Genomic DNA, 23,926 nt, shown 5'->3' on the forward strand with positions numbered 1-23,926 from the left:
ATAAGCTGTTAAAATGTCTGAGTAAATGATTCAGCAGCATCTAGTGTAACTCCTTTCTAACTTTTCAAACAATCAATTTTATGTATGCATCCACTCTCGATAATTATAAATTGCTTACTTTGGAGAATAGATTTAATTAAATAGTTTGATTTTGCATATTTATTAGAATTCTACTCATAAATTTGTGCTTACAAATTAATTCTGTGGTATTATTATTGAAGAAAACTATCATTACCTAACAACAAGAAAATGCAACTTAACACAAACCTTAAATGACAAATTTCACCTTTAAAATTAATAAATGTATCTTAATTTGATGTCTTGAGCAGCTCAAACAGAGCCTTTTCTTAATTTTGAATTTGGATTTGTTTATGATTTTTACAATATTTCTAAAGGTGACAATGAAAATCATATCAATCAATTTTTCACTTTGGGTTTCTTAGAAAATTTAGACAGAAGACAGAAGAAAATTGCACTATCTATACAAATGCTGGTTTAGTATTCAACTTTCCACTGGAACACTCAGACATATTTTTAACAACACTTTATTTTCTAATTTTAGGAAGAGTTTGAAGAGATGGCTTACTCTCTGTCGCACTGTTTATGTCAGATATTAGTTAACCATTTTAGTAGTAATTTATTTCCTATGGAACTTGATGATGAGTACGTAATTATGTCACTGTAAAGAATTAAAATTAATTTAATTTTCATTTCATTTCAAGAATAAACTGTACATATCTAGTTAAAGCCTGCGAGACAATGTTTATTTTTTACTAAATATCTGCATGTTATCAATTATTTTATCTTGTTAGGTTATTGCCACATTGACATTAACTTCATATTTAATTAATTGAAAAATAATGAATTTTACTCCTCATCAAAAGGAGTATGTTCGATAAGGTCCTAAAATGGCCCCCTTTTTTAACGTTAATTTCAAATTCGGATTTATTGACCAACACCACGATAAATTATAGCTAATACATTGACTAGATGGGATATGGGCCATTTTGTTGAAAATTTTACGTTTCTGCGTTTCATTATGACGTCACAAGTTGTACTTTTATTGATTTTTAACAAAAAAATCAATGAAAATGGATAAATTCCCATATATAATTGGACAGGAAACATAGAGCGCATACGTCGACAACAAAGATCTTTTAAAATAATGTTTGTGAAGACATTTCTCATGTCTCATTTGAATATTAAGCTTGTCGACGCCTGCGCTCTATGTTTCCTGGTCCTTGATATGGTTGAAATCCAGCTGATTTTGTCAAATATTACCAAAATCCCTTATTTTGACCTTTTTGGGATGTAAAAATCAACGTGTTAGAATAAAACTTTGACAAATACAGTTCTGTTCAACTTTCTCTCATGTATTTACTACAATTTTAAACATGTATTGTCTTGTTACTATAAACTTGATAATTGGGGCCAAATATGGCCCTTACCGAACTTACTCCTTAGCAATATTGCTATACAGCATATATATATATAGCAATATGTATACAGTTTAGTCGTCACGATAAACTTTTGAATCCACAAGTCTCTGTGCTCAATTTTACAAAAATTAAATTTGGATTCTATTGGCTTGAAAAGTAGAATTTTACAAGCTTGAAAGCAATTTTGAATGGTAATGTTTCATGGAATACATATTATTATTTTTTTTTTTAGTGTATAGTTGAATGATAATATTACTAAATGTATTGTTCTTTTTTCTTTTATAGGTCTATAGAAGATTCTATAGGATCCCCATTATTTGTAATTTTTAGGTAAGTTTAGCATAATTTTCATTCTTAATAAACATGATGAAACCAACTTATTTTTGCAGACACTTATTTGACAGTTTATCACTATTTAGTCAATTTTGCAACAATTTATAATTGCAGTTTCTAACATTGTTGTTTGATATATTATTTAAGAATTAAATGCTTTGTTTTGTAACTTGGGGTGTAAAAGCGTTGACCGAAGTACATTTTGTATGAAGTGCGGAAGCGCTTCATTCTAAAAATGTACGCATGGTCAACGCTTTTACAACCCTATGAAGTTACAAAAAGAAGCATTCAATACTTATAATTACTTTTCTTTTAGCTATGATCATGAAAACATGAATTTAATGATTTTTTTACTTAATACACCTGTGCACTTTTTTGTGGAACCAATGAATGATAAGTTTTATTGAGTGATGCAATTGCTTAAGGAATAATATGTGATGTACAGTTAGCCAATCAAAATAAAGTTTTATAATGAAACATACATCTAATGTAATTATTGTTATATGACAACTTTTGTAGGTAACTGTACAATAGAGCTGTTTGTAAACATAAGTTGGTTGACAATACTTCAATATAACTTTGTTAAAACTTTATATTGTATGGACATTTTCTACTTACCCTTTCATAACTATTACCACTTTACCCTATACCTCAAATTTAAAACCTAAATACACATTTGATATAAGAAAAAAGATGTGGTATGATTGCCAATGAGACAACTCTCCACAAGAGACCAAATGACACTCAAAATTAACAACTATAGGTCACAATATGGTCTAAATATATTATTTAAAAACAAAAAGGCTAGAAAAAAGTAGGATATGTTTTAGATGTTCTCCATATTAAATACAGCATATATTAAGGTTCACTCGCATGAAATGCATTAAATCTTGTTTCAAAATTACTTAAATGTTATTCTGTATTTGCAAACATTGTCAGAAATTCAACCAAAAACATATTAAGAATTATGCTATACATATTGCAGATTCTTAGCGTCTATGGCAGAAGAAGACCCCAATCGGCAGCCTATATTACAATTGTTAACAGAGATGTATGCAAAACAACCTCGTATTGGATACCATATGTTATATTTTCTCAAAGTTGGGTAAGTGTGATTAATTAGTTAGTTCTTAAAAAAAATAAATGTGGTTGTGAATTTACCAAAGAAATCGACAAAATCAACAAGTGTTTATTTTCAAATATAAAAATATTATCAGATTCTCTACTTATAATATATTTTATCAGTCTAAATAATCATAAAATTGAGAATGGATATGGGGAATATGTTAAGGAACTAGAAACGGACCAAAGAGCAGATAACAACCGAAGGCCACCAATGGATCTTTAACGCAGCAAGAAAATCTCCTATGTACTATTTCAGTTAAAAATGGACTATGTACTTAAATCCAAAAACATTTAAATGAACTAAAATTTAATGATTATACAAAACACACAAAGGCTATTGACTTGGAATAGGTGCAAAAATGCAACAGGGTTTTACATGTTTTGTGGAAGATCCCATTCCCCTATACATCTAGCTAATGTAGAATAAAGAAACACACAGCAATATGCATCTAAAAACTCAGTTTAATAGAAATCTGAGTCAGAAATGATAGCAAAAGAATTTAACAAAGCAAAACGACAGTACTTGAATAAACAAAAGTCTGCTAGCAATTACTGACATGTCAGCTCCAAACTTCATCTAAACTGATTGAAAAAATATGTCTTAAGCACAATCCCTCCCGTGCAGGGTTTAGAATCATACCATCACAAAATATATGAGAAGAACATAACCTGTATCGGGCCAACAACTGCTTTCAGAGAGAATTTGTTCATTTCTGATGGAGTGAATAAATATGAATAAGATAAAGTTCATTTATAAAAAAATATAGAGAAATTTTATATTAAATTAAAAATTTGATTTAGACCCGCAAGCCCCCGTAAATTATTATGTTGCCTTGAAAATGTGATAAATATGATCCAAATTTTTATGGTTGTATTCTGCATGGTCAATACAGTTAAATTTTCATAAATGATATACCTTTGTTCTATGGTAGGAACTTCAACATCTCAACACATCTAGCTTTCCATTGTGAACTTTCCATTTCTAAGTAACAACATTCCAGCAGCAGCTGCATACAGGGTATATATCTCCCAATTGATATGATATTCCCGTGCTTGCATTTCCTATCATGATTTTCTTGATAGAGGGTTACTGCTCACAAGAAAGTTATTAAACCAAGAGTTCCAAATGGTGAAGTTGAAATCATCCCTTCGTAAATTTTACAGACGCCGTCACGAGTTGGTTGACTGTTATGGAATAACCGTTTCACAAATGATATCGGATATGTTCCTTACATCGTAACTACTATCCCCTTCCCTTACATGAATGTGACCTACTGAATTAGACTATTTACCGGATTTGAAATCACATAAGCAACACAACGGGTGCCACATGTGGAGCAGGATCTGCTTACCCTTCCGGAGCACCTGAGATCACCCCTAGTTTTTGGTGGGGTTCATGTTGTTTATTCTTTAGTTTTCTATGTTGTGTCATATGTACTATTGTTTTTCTGTTTGTCTTTTTTCATTTTTAGCCATGGCGTTGTCAGTTTGTTGATTTATGAGTTTGACTATCCCTTTGGTATCTTTCGTCCCTCTTCTATAGTGAACTGTTACATTTAAGTTCTTGTTATTTTTTATGTTAATATATTTTTGTTAATTTCAGCAAAGCAAATGATGAAAAAATGTTGACATATAAAGATTTCTGTAAAAGTATGGATAACAAAGATTTAGAATCTTGTCTGATGTCTGATCTCAAGGTAAATATGTTACTTGTATTTAATATAAAGGTAAAAAAAAACATTATTTACACAATTAACATAAACAACATTCTATATCACTGTAAGTTAGATAGATTTCAGTTTGTTTGTATGACATTTGGCACTGAAAAGTGTAAATTGTAAAAGTTGGTTGAATAGGATGTAAGTTGAATAAGCAGAAGTGATTGCCAGATAAACAACTATTCCTTAGAATAGTCTAAAGGAAGCAGATTTGAGCAATAATAGGTCTCTGGACATTTTTCAGCAATCACCAAAAACATATAGTAAGCTATAAAAAAGAAACAGGAAGAAAAAATGGAAGGGTTTATGTTACTATGACATAAAAATGGCACAAGACGCAAAAACAAATAACAAAAACACCCAAACCCATGTTCTCCCAGGCTAATTGTTGAAGATAGAACAAGAATTTGAGTCTATTGGTCACCATACCTTGATTTCACTATCATACTGTCTCAAACATGAAATAGGTGGTAAAAACTAATCCGACATAAAATGTTCATGTTCCAGACTGTATGAGTATTTGGACCGTACGTGTACGGTCTGGACCGTATGCATACTTTTTCAAAATACTCATACGGTCGGACCATACGCGTACCGTCTAACTAATATTAAAGTCATAAGAAACAAGTGACCGGTGAAAAATAATGTTCTTCCAATTCTTAAACCAATGCATACAAACATCATAAACTTAGTCTTCTGTGCTCGAATTTATCATTTTTTTCGTGTAAATTTCGTATAATAGTCAATTTTTTTTTCAACCGGTCAGTGTTGTGAAAATATGGCAGGTAATTAAAGTTCGTGTTTTGAAGCCGAAGTTTAACGATTGTCACCTGTTTGTCAAAAATTGACGAAAAATAAACAAAAAAGCATGGAATTTGAGCACGTGTTTAATATGTAAATTCAGATAATAGTTTATTTTAAGGACATCAATGCATATTGTGGTCACCGGATTTTTACGAGATGGGTCACACTCAGGTCACCTTGCATACGGAAAATATATTGGGGGAATTGCTTGCTGGAAGGAAGCAATTCAAATAAAGTAAACTTCTTCTAAATATGAATAAATTACAGAATTTTCTTTAGAAAAAGTATATGTACATAAGTTTTACAATAAAAACTATCCATTGAGTTATAAAATCATATGCATTATTTTTTTAGCTCACCTGGCCCAAAGGGCCAAGTGAGCTTTTCTCATCACTTGGCGTCCTGCGTCCGTCGTCCGTCGTCGTCCTGCGTCCGGCGTTAACTTTTACAAAAATCTTCTCCTCTGAAACTACTGGGCCAAATTTAACCAAACTTGGCCATAATCATCATTGGGGTATCTAGTTTAAAAATTGTGTCCGGTGACCCCGCCAACCAACCAAGATGGCCGCCATGGCTAAAAATAAAATATAGGGGTAAAATGCAGTTTTTGGCTTATAACTCAAAAACCAAAGCATTTAGAGCAAATCTGACATGGGGAAAATTGTTTATCAGGTTAAGATCTATCTGCCCTGAAATTTTCAGATGAATCTGACATTCCGTTGTTAGGTTGCTGCCCCTGAATTGGTAATTTTAAGGAAATTTTGTTGTTTTTGGTTATTATCTTGAATATTATTTTAGATAGAGATAAACTGTAAACAGCAATAATGTTCAGCAAAGTAAGATCTACAAATAAGTCAACATGACCAAAATGGTCAGTTGACCAATTTAGGAGTTATTGCCCATTATAGTCAATTTTTAACCATTTTTCGTAAATCTTAGTAATCTTTTAGAAAAATCTTCTCCTCTGAAACTACTCGGCCAAATTAATTGAAACTTGGCCACAATCATCATTGGGGTATCTAGTTTAAAAATTGTGTCCGATGACCCGGCCAACGAACCAAGATGGCCGCCACATCTAAAAATAGAACATAGGGGTAAAATGCAGTTTTTGGCTTATAACTCAAAAACCAAAGCATTAAGAGTAAATCTGACACGAAGTAAAATTGTTGATCAGGTCAAGATCTATCTGCCCTGGAATTTTCAGATGAATTGGATCATCGGTTGTTAGGTTGCTGCCCCTGAATTGGTAATTTTGAGGAAATTTTGTTGTTTTTGGTTATTATCTTGAATATTATTTTAGATAGAGATAAACTGTAAACAGCAATAATGTTCAGCAAAGTAAGATTTACAAATAAGTCAACATGACCAAAATGGTCAGCTGACCACTTTAGGAGTTATTGCCTTTCATATTTCTATCAATTTTTAATAATTTTCACAAAATTTGTAGATTTTCACTAACATTTTCCACAGAAACTACTTTTATAGATAGAGATAATTGTAAGCAGCAAAAATGTTTAGTAAAGTAAGATCTATAAACACATCACCATCACCAAAACACAATTTTGTCATGAATCCATCTGTGTACAATGTTTAATATTAACATAGACCAAGGTGAGCGACACAGGCTCTTTAGAGCCTCTAGTTTTGATTTGAGGTTTCTTATGAATTTAAGAAGTTAGTCAAGTTTATTAGATACAAATGCATAAAACAGACCAACACAGCTTAACTCTAAAATTAATATAAAAAGTTCAATTGTAATTGAAAAACAAACTTTAGATTTTAATTACTTAAAAAAAGCATGCTACTGTGAAAGTACTTTTATTTGTGGGGTACCAATTTTCATGGATTTCGTGGATGACTTTATCCACGAATTTAAGTTTCGAATGAAATAAAACAACCATTGTCCATTGAATCAAGACATGGAAAGATCCATCGTTTGTTTATGTTACTTTTTTCTTAATGTGACATGTTTATGGCATAATTAGGACCTTTGATGATCTTTAATATGTTAATCACTTTATCACGGGTTAATAAGTGTTATCACTACGATTTACACAGGTCAATGTTTACATTGCAATTTTCCAAATCCAGACTATTTGTTACCTTTGTTTCTAAAGGCTTTAATTTATCATTTTTTTTAGAAAACTAAAATCCACGAATTCAAAAACCCCCGAACATGTAAATATTGCTCAAACCACGAAAATTGATACCCACGAATTAAAGTACTTTCACAGTAATTAAATCTGTTAATCTCTTATAATTAGCATGTCGATGTAATACATTGCATTTTTTTTTCTGTATTGAATTATGCTCACTGAAATTAAAGATATCGGAAATAAGCATAATGTGGGAGTACAAAAAATATGATTCAGATGTAAAGTTCAACAAATATTTAATCTCAAATGTTCGCTTGTTCATTTTATCCATTTGATTGTAATAATATTAACAATTTGTAAAACTAAAAATAAAGATTTCGATAAATGTTTGTTTAAATTTAACCCATAAATATGATTCAATAACATGTGTTGCCAGCTGGACTGTATGCGTATACTCATACGGTCCGACTGTAAGCGTATGGTCGGACCATACGGGTATACGTATACGGTCCGGACCGTACATGCACGGTCCAAATACTCATATGGTCTGGAACATTCACATCACAATGAACATGTGTACTACGTTTTATGTTAATGTGATCATAACTTCATGGTAAACTATCTTAAACAAAACGTTTAACCTGATATGGAACTGGAAAATGAACCTAAGTCCCCCATGCTTGAGAGATAACAAATATTTACATATAATATCAGATAATTTATACATGGCATGATTTGTGTATACAATTTTATTTTACAGTTATGTCAAGAAGATGATGTTAGATTGTTTACTTTTTTGATGCCAGATATTTATAATAATGTAAGTTGCATTTTTAAAAAAAATGGTTTTTAAAAGTAATTCAAGGTAGTCCAAATAATATGATTATGGTTTGAAAAAGTAAAAATTGTAAATCATATTCCAGGCCACACCAAACAGATATTATTTCTTTGAATTTCTCACTAATGTGATCAAATTCTTCATAGAAGTATATACAAAAGCTTTTTCCTTTGTTTCCATGTTTTTCCTAATAATGCAGATTCTTGTTCAAAGATGTATTCCATATCATATTCAATCCATCCTTCTTTTTAGTAGCCTTAAAAAGAAATAATAACATATCGAAAGATTGATTGATTGAATGATTCATCGATCATTATAATTTCAACATGAGCACACATGTTGGTTGTTGTAGCAGGATTTTTTGGTTTAAAATATTGAAGATAAAATAAAAACTGTGCATATGGATCCTCATTTTGTCCTCTGTAATTTAAAAAGTAAACATTTATTTTATGTAGTATTTTAATTCTTTGAGTATTAACATTAAGTATTTTTTTTTTTTTTAAAACAGTTCCAGAGCCAATCTCTAGGGAATTCAGAGTTGTTACACATGATAGTGTCAGCCATAGATGGAGCACAGGTAAACATTTGTTGGTAAAATAGCATTATGTTGTTTCTGTCCAAATATACTTTGCAGCCTTATTTGCAGATGTATTGTTAATTTAAAAAAACAGCAATTTCAAAGTAGATATTTCAACTTTATTTCTTCAGTAATTTATTTGGGGGATGATCCAAAGAGGGCAAACATTTTAAGGCTTTTCTATCTCAGGCATAGATTACCTTAGCTGGATTTGGCAAAACTTTTAGAAATTTTGGTCCTCAATGCTCTTCAACTTCGTACTTTATTTGGCTTTTTTTACTTTTTTGGATTCGAGCATCACTGATGAGTCTTTTGTAGACAAAACGCGCGTCTGTCGTATATACAGAATTTAGTCCTGGTATCTATGATGAGTTTATTTATTGGATTATGTTGTAAGTTCTGTCCATGATTTATGTGTGTGGTTCAAAATAAATTGTATTTTGTTATTTCTTTCTTTCTTATAAAGTTATAATTGATCATTGAAGTTAATGAGTTAAGAGTTAGTAAATAATGATTTCATTTATTAAGAACAAACAATTGTATGATTATTAGCTTACAGTTTAGCTAATGCCACAGATCTGGATAGACGTAAAGCATTGTAATAAAATAAATATTATAAAAAAATTAACTACTTAGTTTTTATTATTACTGTGGATTCATTATTATTCGTTGGCTACCAATTTTCGTGGGTTTCATTGGTGTAAGGGAACCACGAATTCAAATGTTCAACGAATATCATATTTTCAATAGGCTTTGTATACAGAGATAGGCAAAACCACGAAATTAAGTATCCACAAATATGCAAGTTTTCAGCAGTCCACGAAAATTGATACCCACGAAAATAAATGATTCCACAGTAATATTTTATTGAATTTTTATATTTTAGAAAGTACATCATTTTTTTAAATTTAAGTATATACATTGTTTCAGCTCCAAGAACTAATATGTCAGATATTGCAAGGCCACCTGATAATGTTCAGAAAAGATTCATTTCTGTCTGTTTTAAGTAAGTAATAAATATTCAAAAATATATCAACTACAAGGGCTATGCCAGGAAAAATTGTATTTGGTAAGGGTGATTGGTCAAGACTTTATATGGATGTCTTGATAATTATTAATTTCTGCAGACTAACTTATTACTTTGAAATCTGGACTCATTACAACATTCTATACATCCAATGCATACTCATTAAAATGAAATTATTCAATGGAAAATACACTGATATTTAAGTTACTATCTGATGAGTATGAGTATGTGAATAACTATTCTTGTCAAAAAAATTACATTAATCTTGAAGGGCATCAATCTAGTATATGTTCTTAAAAAGTTATCAATGATGTCTAAGTTGAAGAAATATTCATAATTGGAGTTATCTTCCTTTGTCCATAATTGTAGTTGTAGTATAACCTGTTTAAATGCAATGTTTAAATGTTAGCTTGCACTGCAAAATGAATGCAATATTTAACCTTCAGTGCGCACAAGCACATTGCTTATTGACATAGAATATAGCATATACTTTACAATCTCCTTTCATATGCTTTTTGGTTCTAGGTGAGGTTGGATGGTAGTTTTTTTCACTGCTACTCCAAAATTTTCCAAAGAATGCAATCTTGACCCTTTAGTGCTCACAGTCACTATGATAATAAATACAGTACTGTCAGCTGACTTTAAAAAACTGAATATTGACAATACATGCTGACATGCAGGTGTGCACTTTATATTATAAAAAGTGTTTTATTTTAAGATATTGAGAAACCATTTATAACCTATTTACCATATTTCAGATGCCAGTTTAGATTGGGAGACTTTAGAACAGTATTTCTTATGGCAGTTAATATCTGCACACAATATACCGGTAGAACATGTTATGCCCATTTTACCAAAACTAGATTTCACACGTAAGTTCTGTATGGGTAAATCCACATATCATGTAGACAGTATTATATATAGGGAAAATAATAGGGAAATAGATATACAAAGATTTGGTATGAGTGCCAATGAGACAACTCTCTCATCCAAGTCATTATTTGTAAAACTTAACCATTATAGGTCAAAGTACAGTCTTTAACACAGAGCCTTTGCCTATACCGAATAGCAAGCTATAAAGGGCATCAAAATGACTAGTGTAAAACCACTCAAACAGGAACACAGAAAATACAATTTCTTGCAATGTAGTTTTCTTGTTGTCTTACCTGTGACAAAAGTTTTGGAAGGCATGCTATAACTTCTTTTACACATTGCTGAATATTTGCAAATAGTCTCATTATCTTATTTGCACTAACATCTAGGATGACAGTTTAATTAATGATGAGTCCATACCAGCCAGTCTTTATCACTTGACCTTGAACTCATTTCAAGATCTAGTAATCAAGTTCAAACTTCTGGATGAGGTCTGTTCCCCATTAACTTTAAAAGATAGGTCAACAATATATAAATAGTTTTTGAATTAGTTTGGTTGTTAGAGAAAATGTTTGTCAAACAAAAAAAACAAGTTTGGTTACGGGCAAATACAGACCTGATTATAAAATTGACTACTACAGGATATAATTTGTTTTAAGTTGTCTTTAAAAAGATATGGGAGAAAGTAAATTAGAACTATTTGTGTCAAAGTTTTATTCTAAAGCATGGATTTCTGCATCCAAAATAGGTCAAAATGAGAGATTTGGGCGAGATTAGACAAAATTTGCTAAATTTGATCCAAATTTGGGAGAAGGAAACATAGTGTACAGGCGTCGACAAACTAAATATTCAAGTTAAACATGTAAAATGTCATTATAAACATTGTGTTCAAAGATCTCTTTTGTTGATGTATGCACTCTATGTTTCCTGTCCAACAATTTCATTGATATTTTGTGACATCATCAGTAGAACATAAAAACGTAAATTCTCAACAAAAAGACTTATTTCTTATCTTGTCACATGTATTAGTGGGGCGGCTTAGTACCGAAATTTGACAAAATCATGCAAATTGTGATACAAGCAAGGGATTTGGCATAGACGTTCATTGGGAAGTACTTTATCATATTAGAGGGGTAGCCAACATGTTTTCGATTTTTTTCACGGCGGCCATCTTGAATTAAAAATTGACATCATTTTACTCAATCGTTGACATTGAAAAACTGTCCTAACCATTTTCAACGCTATTTATGTCATGAAAACTATTTGAAATACAATAAAATGATATAAAAATATGTCAAACAGACAACAATTGTAAAAAAAAATCACCACTTCCGGTTTGGGTCGAAAAAATTCGTACACTCGAGTTAAATAACAGTGGTATAGATATATATGAACACAATATTGTACAGGTCAAGCCAGCTTTGTAACACTTACATCTACCAGAACAAGTTTTTTTGCAGTCACATTTGTGTAACTCCTGACAAGATGCAGCAATTGCTGCTTATTGTGTCCATTGAGGAATCCACATTCAATCTGCGTTCTCCTTAACACATCCCCAATCACCAGGACTAGGTAGATGTTGATCATGTATGACTGCCTGTCCCCATACATGGCCACCTTGGTATGTAGCTCGTTTGGTATGCTGAAGCGGTGCAGCTCTAGTTGATGGAATGGTCTCATACGGTCTTTGTTTGCGTGGTTCTAGTCTGGATTCGTTGATGTCAAATGTTGTTGTAGTTCTGTCGTACATTATCACAACAAATGCCTCTATCAACTCAATATCAGCGTCACTGACCAACTCGGGTTTCTTACTTAATTGTTCAAAAACCTCGGTTACATCATCATATATTTACCACGTCTGCCATATGCATGCCGATTTCTTCCCCTTTCCATGAAAAGCGGAGACCGTGTCTCATCCAGTAAAAGCATGAAAAAATGGCAAAGCTTCTGATTTAAGACCAAGAGCATGATTAATTTCGTGAATCGGAAGCAATCTCAGGTCTTTTCCTTTTCCAAAGGCAACCCAAAGTTTTTCTACTTGAAGTGTTTTGAAAAGAGACACCGCCAAAACCACTACATCAGTGTCTGAGCTGATTATCAGTAAAGACTTACACTTTATTTCAGCTGCATTTTTGATATGAACAAATATCCTTGTGTCTGCTTCCACATCATTACATGGACTGAGATCATCATGGTCATCTTCAGAATTTGTCATAACAATTTCGCCTTTTGTCACAAAAATAATTTTGTCAGATTGAATCGGGCAAATTTTGTCGGCAGGGAATACAACAATTCCGTTTTGTTTGCGTCCACTCGAATGAAGCTTGACCAAGCTTTCGGATTCTTACTTCTGCCGACAACTTTCCTCCTTGATCCAGCACCCATCGCTTTACGTGTTTGTGCTTTTAGACTGTTTTCTATGTAAACATCATAGATAACATCTACTCTGGCATGTTTTGAAGTAAGGTGGATTATGTACGGCAAAATCACATCTTTTGCGTATTCATCAAAAGTGTATGTTCCACGCGGTGGTCTTGAATTTACCATAGCCGCACCATCAACAACTACCATATCTGTCTCAGGTTCTTCTCTTGGTAAATCTTCCTTTCCATTAGGTGTGATTTGACGCCATTATTGATTTTTCCACTTTGAGACAAAGATGGGGGAAATTTCTGTAATTTCATGAAATATTTTCTGACGTTATATCTTCACTTGTTAACCTCACCGTATTTAACCACTCATACTCATTTCAAACTCATGAACAGATAATCGTGGTTAAGTATATTAGTAATATCGTCAGGCAGAATGAGAGGTTCTGGTTTTGTTTTAAGATATGCTGGTTTCATATTCATATAGGCATCAGGGAGTTCAGGTACCTTTTTAGATTTTGGTTTATGTGTAGGTTATATTAACTCATCCCTTCTAACGCTGATATTATCTTTCATTGGATGTTGAAAAATAGAGATTCCAGTCCAATGAAAAGATGATTTTGATGTTGTTGAGCTTGGGTTGTGATCTATATTGTCGACTGCAGCTGTGGTAAACACTTTGCCCTCTAATAAAGGCGGACATACCACACCTTCATTCAAATAACGTTCAACAACAGCTTCACCTAGTTGAGTTGATATTTCCAGTACCCAATCGTAAGAGATACATAACCCATGTTGAAATAATGTGTCTATTAGCTTCTTTTCCTTGTTTTTGAGAAGAGTAAAATTCCAAGATACACACAAAATAGTGTCCTACGATCAACTGAATGTCTTTTTGTACTGTAACCTTTTGGCTGTTTTGGTGATAATTGAACATTAAAAAATGGGCCAGAGCTAAGTCTGACTTTGTAGAAACGTTGTCTAACTGCGATTTGATATCAGGCCATGTTCTTTCATTTTTACCAACTGTAACAATGGAGGGGTATGATATTATCGATATCTTCAGAGACCAAGGATCCAGAAAAAGTTGTCTTCGTTGTAGCTAATTGGCAGCGAATCATTTCGGCCGTCTTTGCCATATGCATGGTGTCATTATAATCACAAGCAAACGCTATAGCTGATCCTATATCTTTTTCAAACATCAAAAGTACATCTCTGCCCTTTGTGGCATCTTTTGTAATAGCTTGTCCTTGAGTCGAGTAGAATGTACCTGTTCAGAAGAAGAACCAAGCTGTGCCAATCTTTCCTCGCACAGGTTTGCCAGGTCTGCTAATCGAAACACAACCGACTTTTTGAGTTCCAAAAATGTATGTGACCAGCTCAGCTAATGCAGATTCTTTCATTATAGCTTCCTCCTGTGTCTAACTGATCTCGATCTCTGTTTGTCTCTTCTTTGGTCTCTCTCTATTATATACAGCTGCGAGACAAGACGGTGATACTTCATCTCTTGTGCTACAACATCACCACTACTCAGCTTTTCCAACAGTTGTTTATCCTGATGAGCTGTTGCACAATCCACTAATCGTTTAGTTGCATTGTCATTGCCCCTCTTAAGACAGATAGAGGTGACTCTTTATTACAAATTGAACATTTATGCACATTTTCAACTGGATTTTGTTGTTGATCTTTAGAATGAGGAGTGCACCTAAAAAGTTTAGGAGACATACAATCACTAGAACTTCCAGATGGTATCGGTGACATATTGCGTTTCTGGTCACTCTCAAGTTTAGTGTTATTGAACTTTATCCTACTCAAATTATGGTACTTGGCATTTTCTTTTTTTTTTATCGTGCTTTCAATACCCTCTCCGTGGTTTGATCGCCGAATATCAAGAAGGATAGGGAGGGCACTTAGTTCATGAAAGAGTTGGATATTATTGCCTTACATTGTATATCCTTCGTCTAACGATTTAAGTAGGTCTGTTGTGACCTCCTGACAAAAACAACATTTGTTCAATCAGTTTCCCCAACTATCTGCTGAAGAAGCTGATAAGCGAATTCTATTCGCCATTTCAAGAACTTTTATAACTATTATATAAACAAAAGTAATCAACAATGAACTTATAGAACACTAACGCAAATATTATCTGAGCAATAAATAAATGCAACAGCTAACAAGAACCGAGTGAAACTTATAAACTATTAGAGAAGTGCACGAAGTGTGTGTCTGTAACATGAATAAATTTACGCAACACAGGTAAAATTCTAGAAATTGTATAAATATCAAGATTACTGTTCTAATTATGTTATTGTATGTATTAACAACATTATCATTATAGAAATGTGTTCATAATAAGGATAAAATTCCTTCAAATCAATATCCAATCAGAATTGCAAATAAAACTTCGTAACTAAAAATATGAACTGTGGATAGACAAGTACCGAGCCACGTCCTATAACAATGAGAACACACACTCTCAAAAACGTTTACTAGACTAACATTGCACCCTCTGTTGGCCTATAACCTATCGAACCTAATGTATCAATCGAAGATTAGTCAAAGATATGTTGAATATAACAACTGACATTATTCGGGATATAAAATAGTCATATTCGGGATATTCATAAAATCAGGAGTGGGTCATCGACCGATATTTGACCGAAAGTGATATTTTATCTAATGTTACAATGATTTACTCCATTTTGAAACATTTTGGATACAATACAAGCAAAACGGGCCATAGATATGATGTCTTTTCCCTCTGAAGACGTCATTTCGAAAATCCAAGATGGCCGCCATGATCGGATGATTTTTTTTCGTGGCTACCCTCCTTATATGATTACTTACACCTAAAGGCATGTTCTTACAAAGTTCCATGCTTGTATCACCATTTGCATGATTTGTGTGGTAAGCTGCTTAACTATATTAGCTATGATTCATTGTGATATTGGTCAATAAATACTAATTTGAAATTTAAGTAAAAAAGTGGGCCATTTTAGGTAAGGGCCTTATGGAAACTATTCCTTTAATAAAGCCTTTTGAGACATTTAAAATTATTTTCTGAAATTTCATGAAAATGTTAACTGTCAGATGGCTTGAATATATGTGTTTCTGTAGGATTGAAGGATTGTAAGATTGAAGGTTAATTTGTGTGTATCTTTGCACAATTTTTTTTGCTGATAGTTTCTAAGGCTGACTTGTTATAAAAGGTGGTTCTGAGTTTAATGTAGTAAACAATCTGTTTTATTTTCAGAACATGCAGAGGCTCTGTCCAGTATACTTGTCTTATTGAAACAAGAATGGTCAGTATACTAACTTGACTGATAGTTCTTTAAAAGAATCTTTATAGAAATCTGTTGTGTATGAAAGTAAAATCACATAAATACTTAACTACAAGCTTATTCAAAAAAGATCCTGATCAATTGGCAAAATCAAATGATAAAACACATTAAACGAATGGATAACAAATGTTATATTTATGACTTGGTACAGGCATTTTCTTATGTTGAAAATGGTGGATTAAACCTGGTTTTAAAGCTAGCTAAATCTCTAACTTGTATGACAGTCTCATCAAATTCCATTATATTGATAATGATGTGTGAACAAAACAAACAGACAAAATAGGTAAAAATATCAAAAATAGAGATACAGCAGTCAACATTGTGTTATAATCTTATAAAAACAAATATGTAACAAAGAAGCAAAAAGGCATACAGACCAAGCATATAAGCAAAAACGAAAGACATGAATAATTTTTGGTGAAATCTTTACAATGACATTGCACTCTCGTCTACTTATAACATTAATATCTAATCTTTTCAGCTAAATTACATATAACATTCATATGTTTATCAAAAGGATCTTTATAAATATGTTTATTTTCCAGTCCCTCATCAGACCTGTTAAGAATTATTATGTGTAGAGACTGTAAGAAAACAGACTATTTTGTTGTATCAATTCTAAAATACTGGGCTCAGGAATTTGAAGATAAATTAGCAGAGCATATAAATCAACAAGTGTCCAAGTTTAATGGTACGCCAAAGAAACGACAAAGGTTTGTATGTTAGATTCCTCCATTTGTATTTTATAAATATTGTAGTCAGCCAAGTGCAGTATGAGAAGAGAGGACTGAATGTTTTCCCAGTTTGATATTAACCAATGTAGCATAACACATGAAATAAGTCTGATACTGTACGTTCAAATATATTGAAACATGAAACATGAAAACTTAATTAAACGCCTATTTCTACATATACAATATGTATTCAATGGCGTTGTACATAAATGACATATAAAATACAAAAATACTAAACAAAAATACAATATGTATGTACAATACCAAAAATTGAAAATTTATACTGTGATACACAAGAAAAAAGTCAGAAAAAGTCAAAATAATTTTGGAAATACAATGTTTTCAACCGAATCTGTATTCGTATAATAGAGGCACACAAATTTACAGTATTTTAATGGAGGCTTATTGGGAAAGTGAGACAATAGCTGACCAATTGGTTAGTTAGAAATAAAAATTTAAACATATTATAGTTGACTGGTTTATGTTTGAGCAGCAGAAAAAGGAGAAAATTATCTATATTTATTAAAAAAAAATTAATCCATTTTTCAGATCAGGGTCATCTTCTAAGAAAGACAGTCCTAGCATTGAACAGGTTTTGTTACACCTAGACCATGTTCGACAAGTCTGTAAAAATATATCATGTGAGTATAAATAGTATGACTGTATAATATATTCTTCACTTTATTATAACACTGGCATTAATTGTTACTAATGTTGGTAAATGACTCTGTTTTGCCACTGTGCAATAAGGTGTGGGTGACATAGAAATACTGGGCCTCCTTCTATCTGCCATGTCTTGTAAGAGGTCTCACATTGCCAGATTTTTGTGAAATGCATAATCAAAGATTTATATTAGCAATATCTCGGACAATTTGGAAAATCAGTATTAAACACTTATTTTAATAACATGAACGGTACCAATTTTCCTGCACCAGATGTGCATTTGGACAATACATGTCTCTTCAGTGATGCTCGTGGCCAAAATATTTGAAATCCAAAGCTTATATAAAAGATATAGAGCTATAATCCAAAAGGTCCAAAAAGTACAAAGGATTCAGAGCTTTGCATGAGGGAGATACATTCCTTCATTTCTAACATTTTGTAAAAAATATTAAAATGAGATGTGTCTCTTGGCTATTTAAATTATGTGGAAAATTGCTGTGCAAGTATGTTTAAGGGTATACAACCATACTAGTCTGTCTGATTTATATACGACTAAAACCATGGAATAATAGGAAATAATTGGTACATAACAAAACATCTATTATCAAATCTGTTCCTTTACTGATTAACTTAACTATGCTTGTTTGATTCCTTTTCACTTTGAATTGGCAAATACTTAAAAGACATATGATTGAAATATATACCATACAAACCTTGTGTTTGTTTGGCCTATAACATTTTTATTTCCTCATTTTAGTTTTAAACAATGAAAATATACAGCATGCCCTACAGCAGGTGCAGCAAACAGCAAGTGAATCTCTTAAAACTAAGTAAGTAGTTTGAAGTAGATAAGATTGAATAGAAATGTGAGTTTTACTTCTGAAGGTCTGTGAATTTTAGTTGTTCTACCAAAGGTCTTTTGTTCTCAGAGCAGTCCAACTTCCTCCACAAAAAAAAACCTGATTGCCATGAAATAGCACAATAGAGCTAAATGTGGTGTTAAACACAAATCCGTCTATCAATCAATCACTATAGCAATTAATTAGTTCACAAAAATACTTAATGAGAATGACAAAAACATACATGACATTTGATGATAAATATACATATAAAGTAGCCTTCAAATGTACACTGTGGGATGGCTTGTTTTGATGAGCAAGTTCAACAATAAGGACCTTCTAGTAACAGATAAGCTGAAAAACAGCAATAAAAGCACAGTTTCTTAAATATATAAGGTTTTCTAGTGTTTTCAGGGATTGTGTTTTGTAAATTATACATACAAACATTCCTTTTTTTTTCTAAGTCAACTATTTGTCTTACATGTATATAATGTTCTAAAAACTAGAAAATTAAAAAAGCAGGAAAGAATTATGAATCTTGGAATGAATTAACATGCCTGTTTTCCATTACAGATTTAGTGATCTTCTGGCTCTAGCTGAAGACATTGATGATATAAAGAGCACCCGAGTGCTCAGGGGTCTTCCTGTAAGAAAGGCAGCTAGTGCTAGTGCAGCTATGGGACTAGACATTCGACCCCCAAGGTCAAAGTCAAAGAAAGTCCAGGAGAGTAGTGGGAGTGAGACTGAGACTAGTTCAGTAAGTCTTTACATCATTACCAAATCTCATTTAGATGAGAATATTTCAATTGGAAGGTAATGTTGCTTGCATGAAAATAAAAGTAATGCTACAAATGTTCATTAGCAAAGAAAGGCAGCTGAAGTATACTGATGTTCAAAAGTCATCAATTGATGAAACAAAAACAAACTAATACCCAGGGAAACACATCAACTATAAGAGGAAAACAAGGGTTTAATCTATCCTCCTCATAATTCTGTTGGAGCATTTTCTGTGTAAGGAGCACATCCCTTAAGTGTGTATAGTGCAAACTGCACAAGCATAACGTATCAACTGAAATACGTAAACACCATATGATGGGGCAGGGAGTATGTTACTGCTGAGAAATGGGAAATTGTTCATCAGAAGACTTATACTGTAGATTACTAGAACCATACTCCAAACCTATGTTGCATATGAGCTAGTTTAAGTTGTCTTACATTTTAAATGCCAGAAGATTATCAATATATTACAAAGATCTGATTGGGTCCACAAGCTAAGAAGCCGTGATTTGATTTTTATAACATTTTTTTTTTAAGGAGGAAGAAATAAAACCAAAACCGAAGAAAAGAAAGAAGGCTTTACCTGTAGAAGACGACAGCGACTGAACAAATTGTCAAAACTATGTCTGTTTAAATATAGATTTTTCAACAGAAGTTACAGAAAGCATATGAGTGCTGCAGATAAATGAACATATTAAGAGACATTTCTTAAGAATATGTCTGAGTTTGTGGTATTTAGTTGTTTTTGTTATGTGATGCAAACAAAACATGAAGAAACTTGTTTAAACATTGCAGCATTTAAGTCTATTTTTGCTGTATTTAGTTGTTATATATAATTTCCAGTTGATGTAAAGATGGAGCCATGTAAACAAAGAAGCCATGTAATATGGTAAAACATACAATACCACATATGTATAAAAATGTAGTTTTTACAAAGATTCAAGAAACAATGTAGTGGATCTAACACTGATAAATATGAAAACGTTGATTACCAATAGACAGTGACATTTTTTGAGAAGTTTATTTTTGCATACATATGAACATGTATCTGTTCTCTGCTCTTTGGTAGGGTTGATGTCTCTTTGGCACATTCCCCATTTCCATTCTCAATCTCAATTTTATGTAGATTACTACTGGAAATTGTAAAGAATAAAAATTATGAGGAATTTATTTTTGCATAATTTTGCAAATTAAATGACAAAAAAATCTCAACTGTATCTTTGATCTCTTATGAATATTAAAAACAAGGGAAAGAAAAATTCAAACATATAACCTTGTGAACAGGTTTTGTGATTTTGTTTTATTACATTAAAGTCCCACTTTTTTGTCCGTTTTTTTTTTACTGGATATAAATGGCAATGGCATATATATTTAGCCTTGTAAAACTAATAGCATGATCAGTGTTCTCCCAAGGATTTATTATGATGATGAGTGTTAAGTTTGAAGATGCAGATATTTCTATTATATCAGTACAGCTGATATTTTAAGATAAACTTGTAACATTCTATTGTGTGATGTGGAAACTCTCTTAAAGCTTAAAATTTGTTCAATTTGATTTGTTAAGAAATTAATGGTGCAATCAGACAAGTTTCTCTTTTTGATGTCATGAAAATATGCTTGGATGTATTTGAAATGAATATACTTTATTAGCCTCAATTTTGATTTCCCTTTTCTTACTGGTTTTTCCCTTGTAATATTGTGGCTGTGACATATACTGGTAAAGTGGTGATTATAGGAATAATTTCATTCAGTCTCCCCCTTTTTTATTATAACAAGAGTCCATTTGAAGTTGATAGGATTAAAAGCAATGGTTTATTTCAACTTTGTTCTGTTTGTTACCAGAAGGTTAAAAATGCTTTGTTAAGACTGACATAACTATGTGTTTCTTATGTGCATATATGTTTACGCTTGATAAAGACAAGTGGACACAGATTTGTAATGATTGTATGGAGAGTAAAAGATAAAATGAATTGCCGGGAAAGACAATATATAATTAAACCATTCATTAGAATGTTAGTTGGATCATAAGATTGAAAGAATGTTTGATAAGAGATATGAGTAATTGTCCAGACAACAGTGGGAATGAATGTAAGAATCATTTTGTTATACATTGAACAATATAATAATGCCATTTACATAACAATCATAATTTTTTTCTTTCAACTTTTAAGAGGGTGTATCATTTAGAATATTACCTTTGTAATGTACAGATATGTCAATGATGTATAAAAAACTTTTCTATTGTTTGTTCCGTTTTAAAGTCCATTCCATTCCTTGGCATCAGTTTTACTGCCATTTCTTGGAGTAGAGTATAGAAAAACCAATATCCTGGTTTGTTTGTTTAGTGGAATCAAAACATGATCATGAGAAACAATTATTGATCTGCAATTGTTTAATGTTTAAAAATACAATGGAAAATGCTTTGAAATTAAAAGAAAAGTATGAAGGTAAAATGTTATGAAACCATAGTACATTTCATATAATTTATATCTGCCATGACCATAGGTTAAAGTAGAAATTCTGGAGAGACAAAATTTTGAAAATATAAAATGTGTAGACTTTCCACCGATAAATTGTATTTTTCATGATTTTTAGGTGGGGTGGTAATGACAACACTTCACCTTTCCTAGGTATGTTTTTTCTATTCTTGTTCCTTTCTAAAGTACAGTACAGCAGAATGAATGTGACATGTTCTAAACTGTTTGCATATTTGATATATTTTTATCATGTCCATTTGTTTAAACATACATGTCATAGTTGTTACATAAAATTTTTCATACTTTATTTTATAAGTTGTTATTTTTGTCTTGCCTTGATGGCAAAAGCATGTATGCTTTCCCGCGGCAGCGTCACCAATGTATTAGTTTGTGATTAGATTTAGTTCATAGTGAACCACTACTAGTAGATCAACCATATTTGGTATGCAGTTATATTAGCATTTGCACATTCCATTACTAGGGAGATTATTTGGCCCATTCCCCTCAGTCATGGTCTATTGACTTTGAAATTTTTTCTTGTTTACTGGAATTACTTTGTCATTAGACCAGTTTAAGGGGAATCATTAGTGGTAGGTCAATGCTAATTGTTATACAGTTGTGTAAGCATTAGCACATCTTATTTCCATGGATATTATTTAGCTCAGCCCCATCAGTCATGGTCTATTGACTTTGAAACTCTTGCTTAAGTTTTCATGTATTAGTTTGTGATTTGGTCAGTTCAAGATGAACCAATAATGTTAAGTCATTAGTATTTAGTATGCAAATGTATTGGTATTTGCAAGTTTCATTCCATGGAGATTATATTACTCCAACCCCTCATTATGGTTTCTTTTTTTTTTTTACATAATTTACAAGTTAATTTTCATAACTAATACATGTTAAAGTATTGCTACTTTAATTTCAACATTTGCATTTTCAAAATAACAAATAGGTGAGATATATCTCTGTGTTAACAGTTTTAATAACCAATTCCTTTCAATGTATGATATGCTTTGTTTTTATTGCTACACAAGGCCCAAACATCATTGATATGCTGCCTCATATAATAATTGTAATTGTATTGTATTGACTGAAATAGTATTTTAACAATAGATATCAGCCCTACAAAATATTTTTGAAAAATTGTGAATGGTAAATTAAAAAAAAATCATCTTTCAATCCCAATATATCTATCTGGGTAAAGCAATTATGTACTTAAAATTTTTCCAGGTGCACATATTTATCATTAAACAAACCATGGCTGGCCACAAACTCCGAAATAAATTCGGCAGAAATCCAACAAAAAATGACTGGAAGATCTTTGTATATATACCAGGACTATAAAAGAAAAAAACTTTTGGTGAATAAGGGAGCCTCTATGAATTTTGAATAATCTTCACTTAATAATGTGTGCTCACTGGTCGGGTATGATTTCAACCTGCCAGGATGGATTTTTTAGAAAAAATACGACAAGCAACACAACATGATGACTAGTCTAACCAAATTAGTACCAAGAGGCAACAAGAAATAAAATTACACTGGACCTAATTATTACAAACTGTTAAAGAGGGGCGTAAAGGGGATATCTCCATGGAAGAACGTGCAATAACATTGTCGTTTCACGATGAACGAAAAATGAAAAAAAATGCCTTGCATCAATTTCCTGTTTACAAAACTTTGAATTTTTCAAAAGACTAAGGATTTTCTTGTCCTAGGAATAGATTACCTTGGCCGTATTTGGCACAACTTTTTGGAACTTTGGATCCTCAATGCTCTTCAACTTTGTACTTGTTTACCTTTATAACTATTTTGATATGAGCGTTTCTGATGAGGCTTATGTAGACAGAACGCACGTCTGGCGTACTAAATTATAATCCTGGTACTTTTGATAACTAT

The 23,926-nt window shown here is 32.0% G+C and overlaps 1 protein-coding gene across 2 annotated transcripts in view; it reads left to right on the top strand.

Moving 5' to 3' along the window:
• Window positions 1-22,337, top strand: part of LOC134714792 (integrator complex subunit 3-like) — a 42,329-nt gene extending 19,992 nt beyond the window's left edge. For both annotated transcript variants that reach the window (XM_063576353.1, XM_063576354.1), the window contains exons 19-32: window positions 563-663; window positions 1,725-1,769; window positions 2,758-2,877; window positions 4,501-4,594; window positions 8,276-8,335; window positions 8,862-8,930; window positions 9,861-9,936; window positions 10,716-10,829; window positions 16,453-16,501; window positions 17,086-17,253; window positions 17,824-17,915; window positions 18,695-18,767; window positions 19,350-19,533; window positions 20,091-22,337. In XM_063576353.1, the coding sequence (XP_063432423.1) occupies window positions 563-663; window positions 1,725-1,769; window positions 2,758-2,877; window positions 4,501-4,594; window positions 8,276-8,335; window positions 8,862-8,930; window positions 9,861-9,936; window positions 10,716-10,829; window positions 16,453-16,501; window positions 17,086-17,253; window positions 17,824-17,915; window positions 18,695-18,767; window positions 19,350-19,533; window positions 20,091-20,159 (1,314 nt within the window). In that variant the 3' untranslated portion in view covers window positions 20,160-22,337. The remainder of the gene's footprint in view (window positions 1-562; window positions 664-1,724; window positions 1,770-2,757; window positions 2,878-4,500; window positions 4,595-8,275; window positions 8,336-8,861; window positions 8,931-9,860; window positions 9,937-10,715; window positions 10,830-16,452; window positions 16,502-17,085; window positions 17,254-17,823; window positions 17,916-18,694; window positions 18,768-19,349; window positions 19,534-20,090) is intronic.
• Window positions 22,338-23,926: the final 1,589 nt, after the last annotated feature.

This window comes from Mytilus trossulus, chromosome 4 (genome assembly GCF_036588685.1).
Source record: "Mytilus trossulus isolate FHL-02 chromosome 4, PNRI_Mtr1.1.1.hap1, whole genome shotgun sequence".
In the NCBI taxonomy this organism is placed as follows: domain Eukaryota; kingdom Metazoa; phylum Mollusca; class Bivalvia; order Mytilida; family Mytilidae; genus Mytilus; species Mytilus trossulus.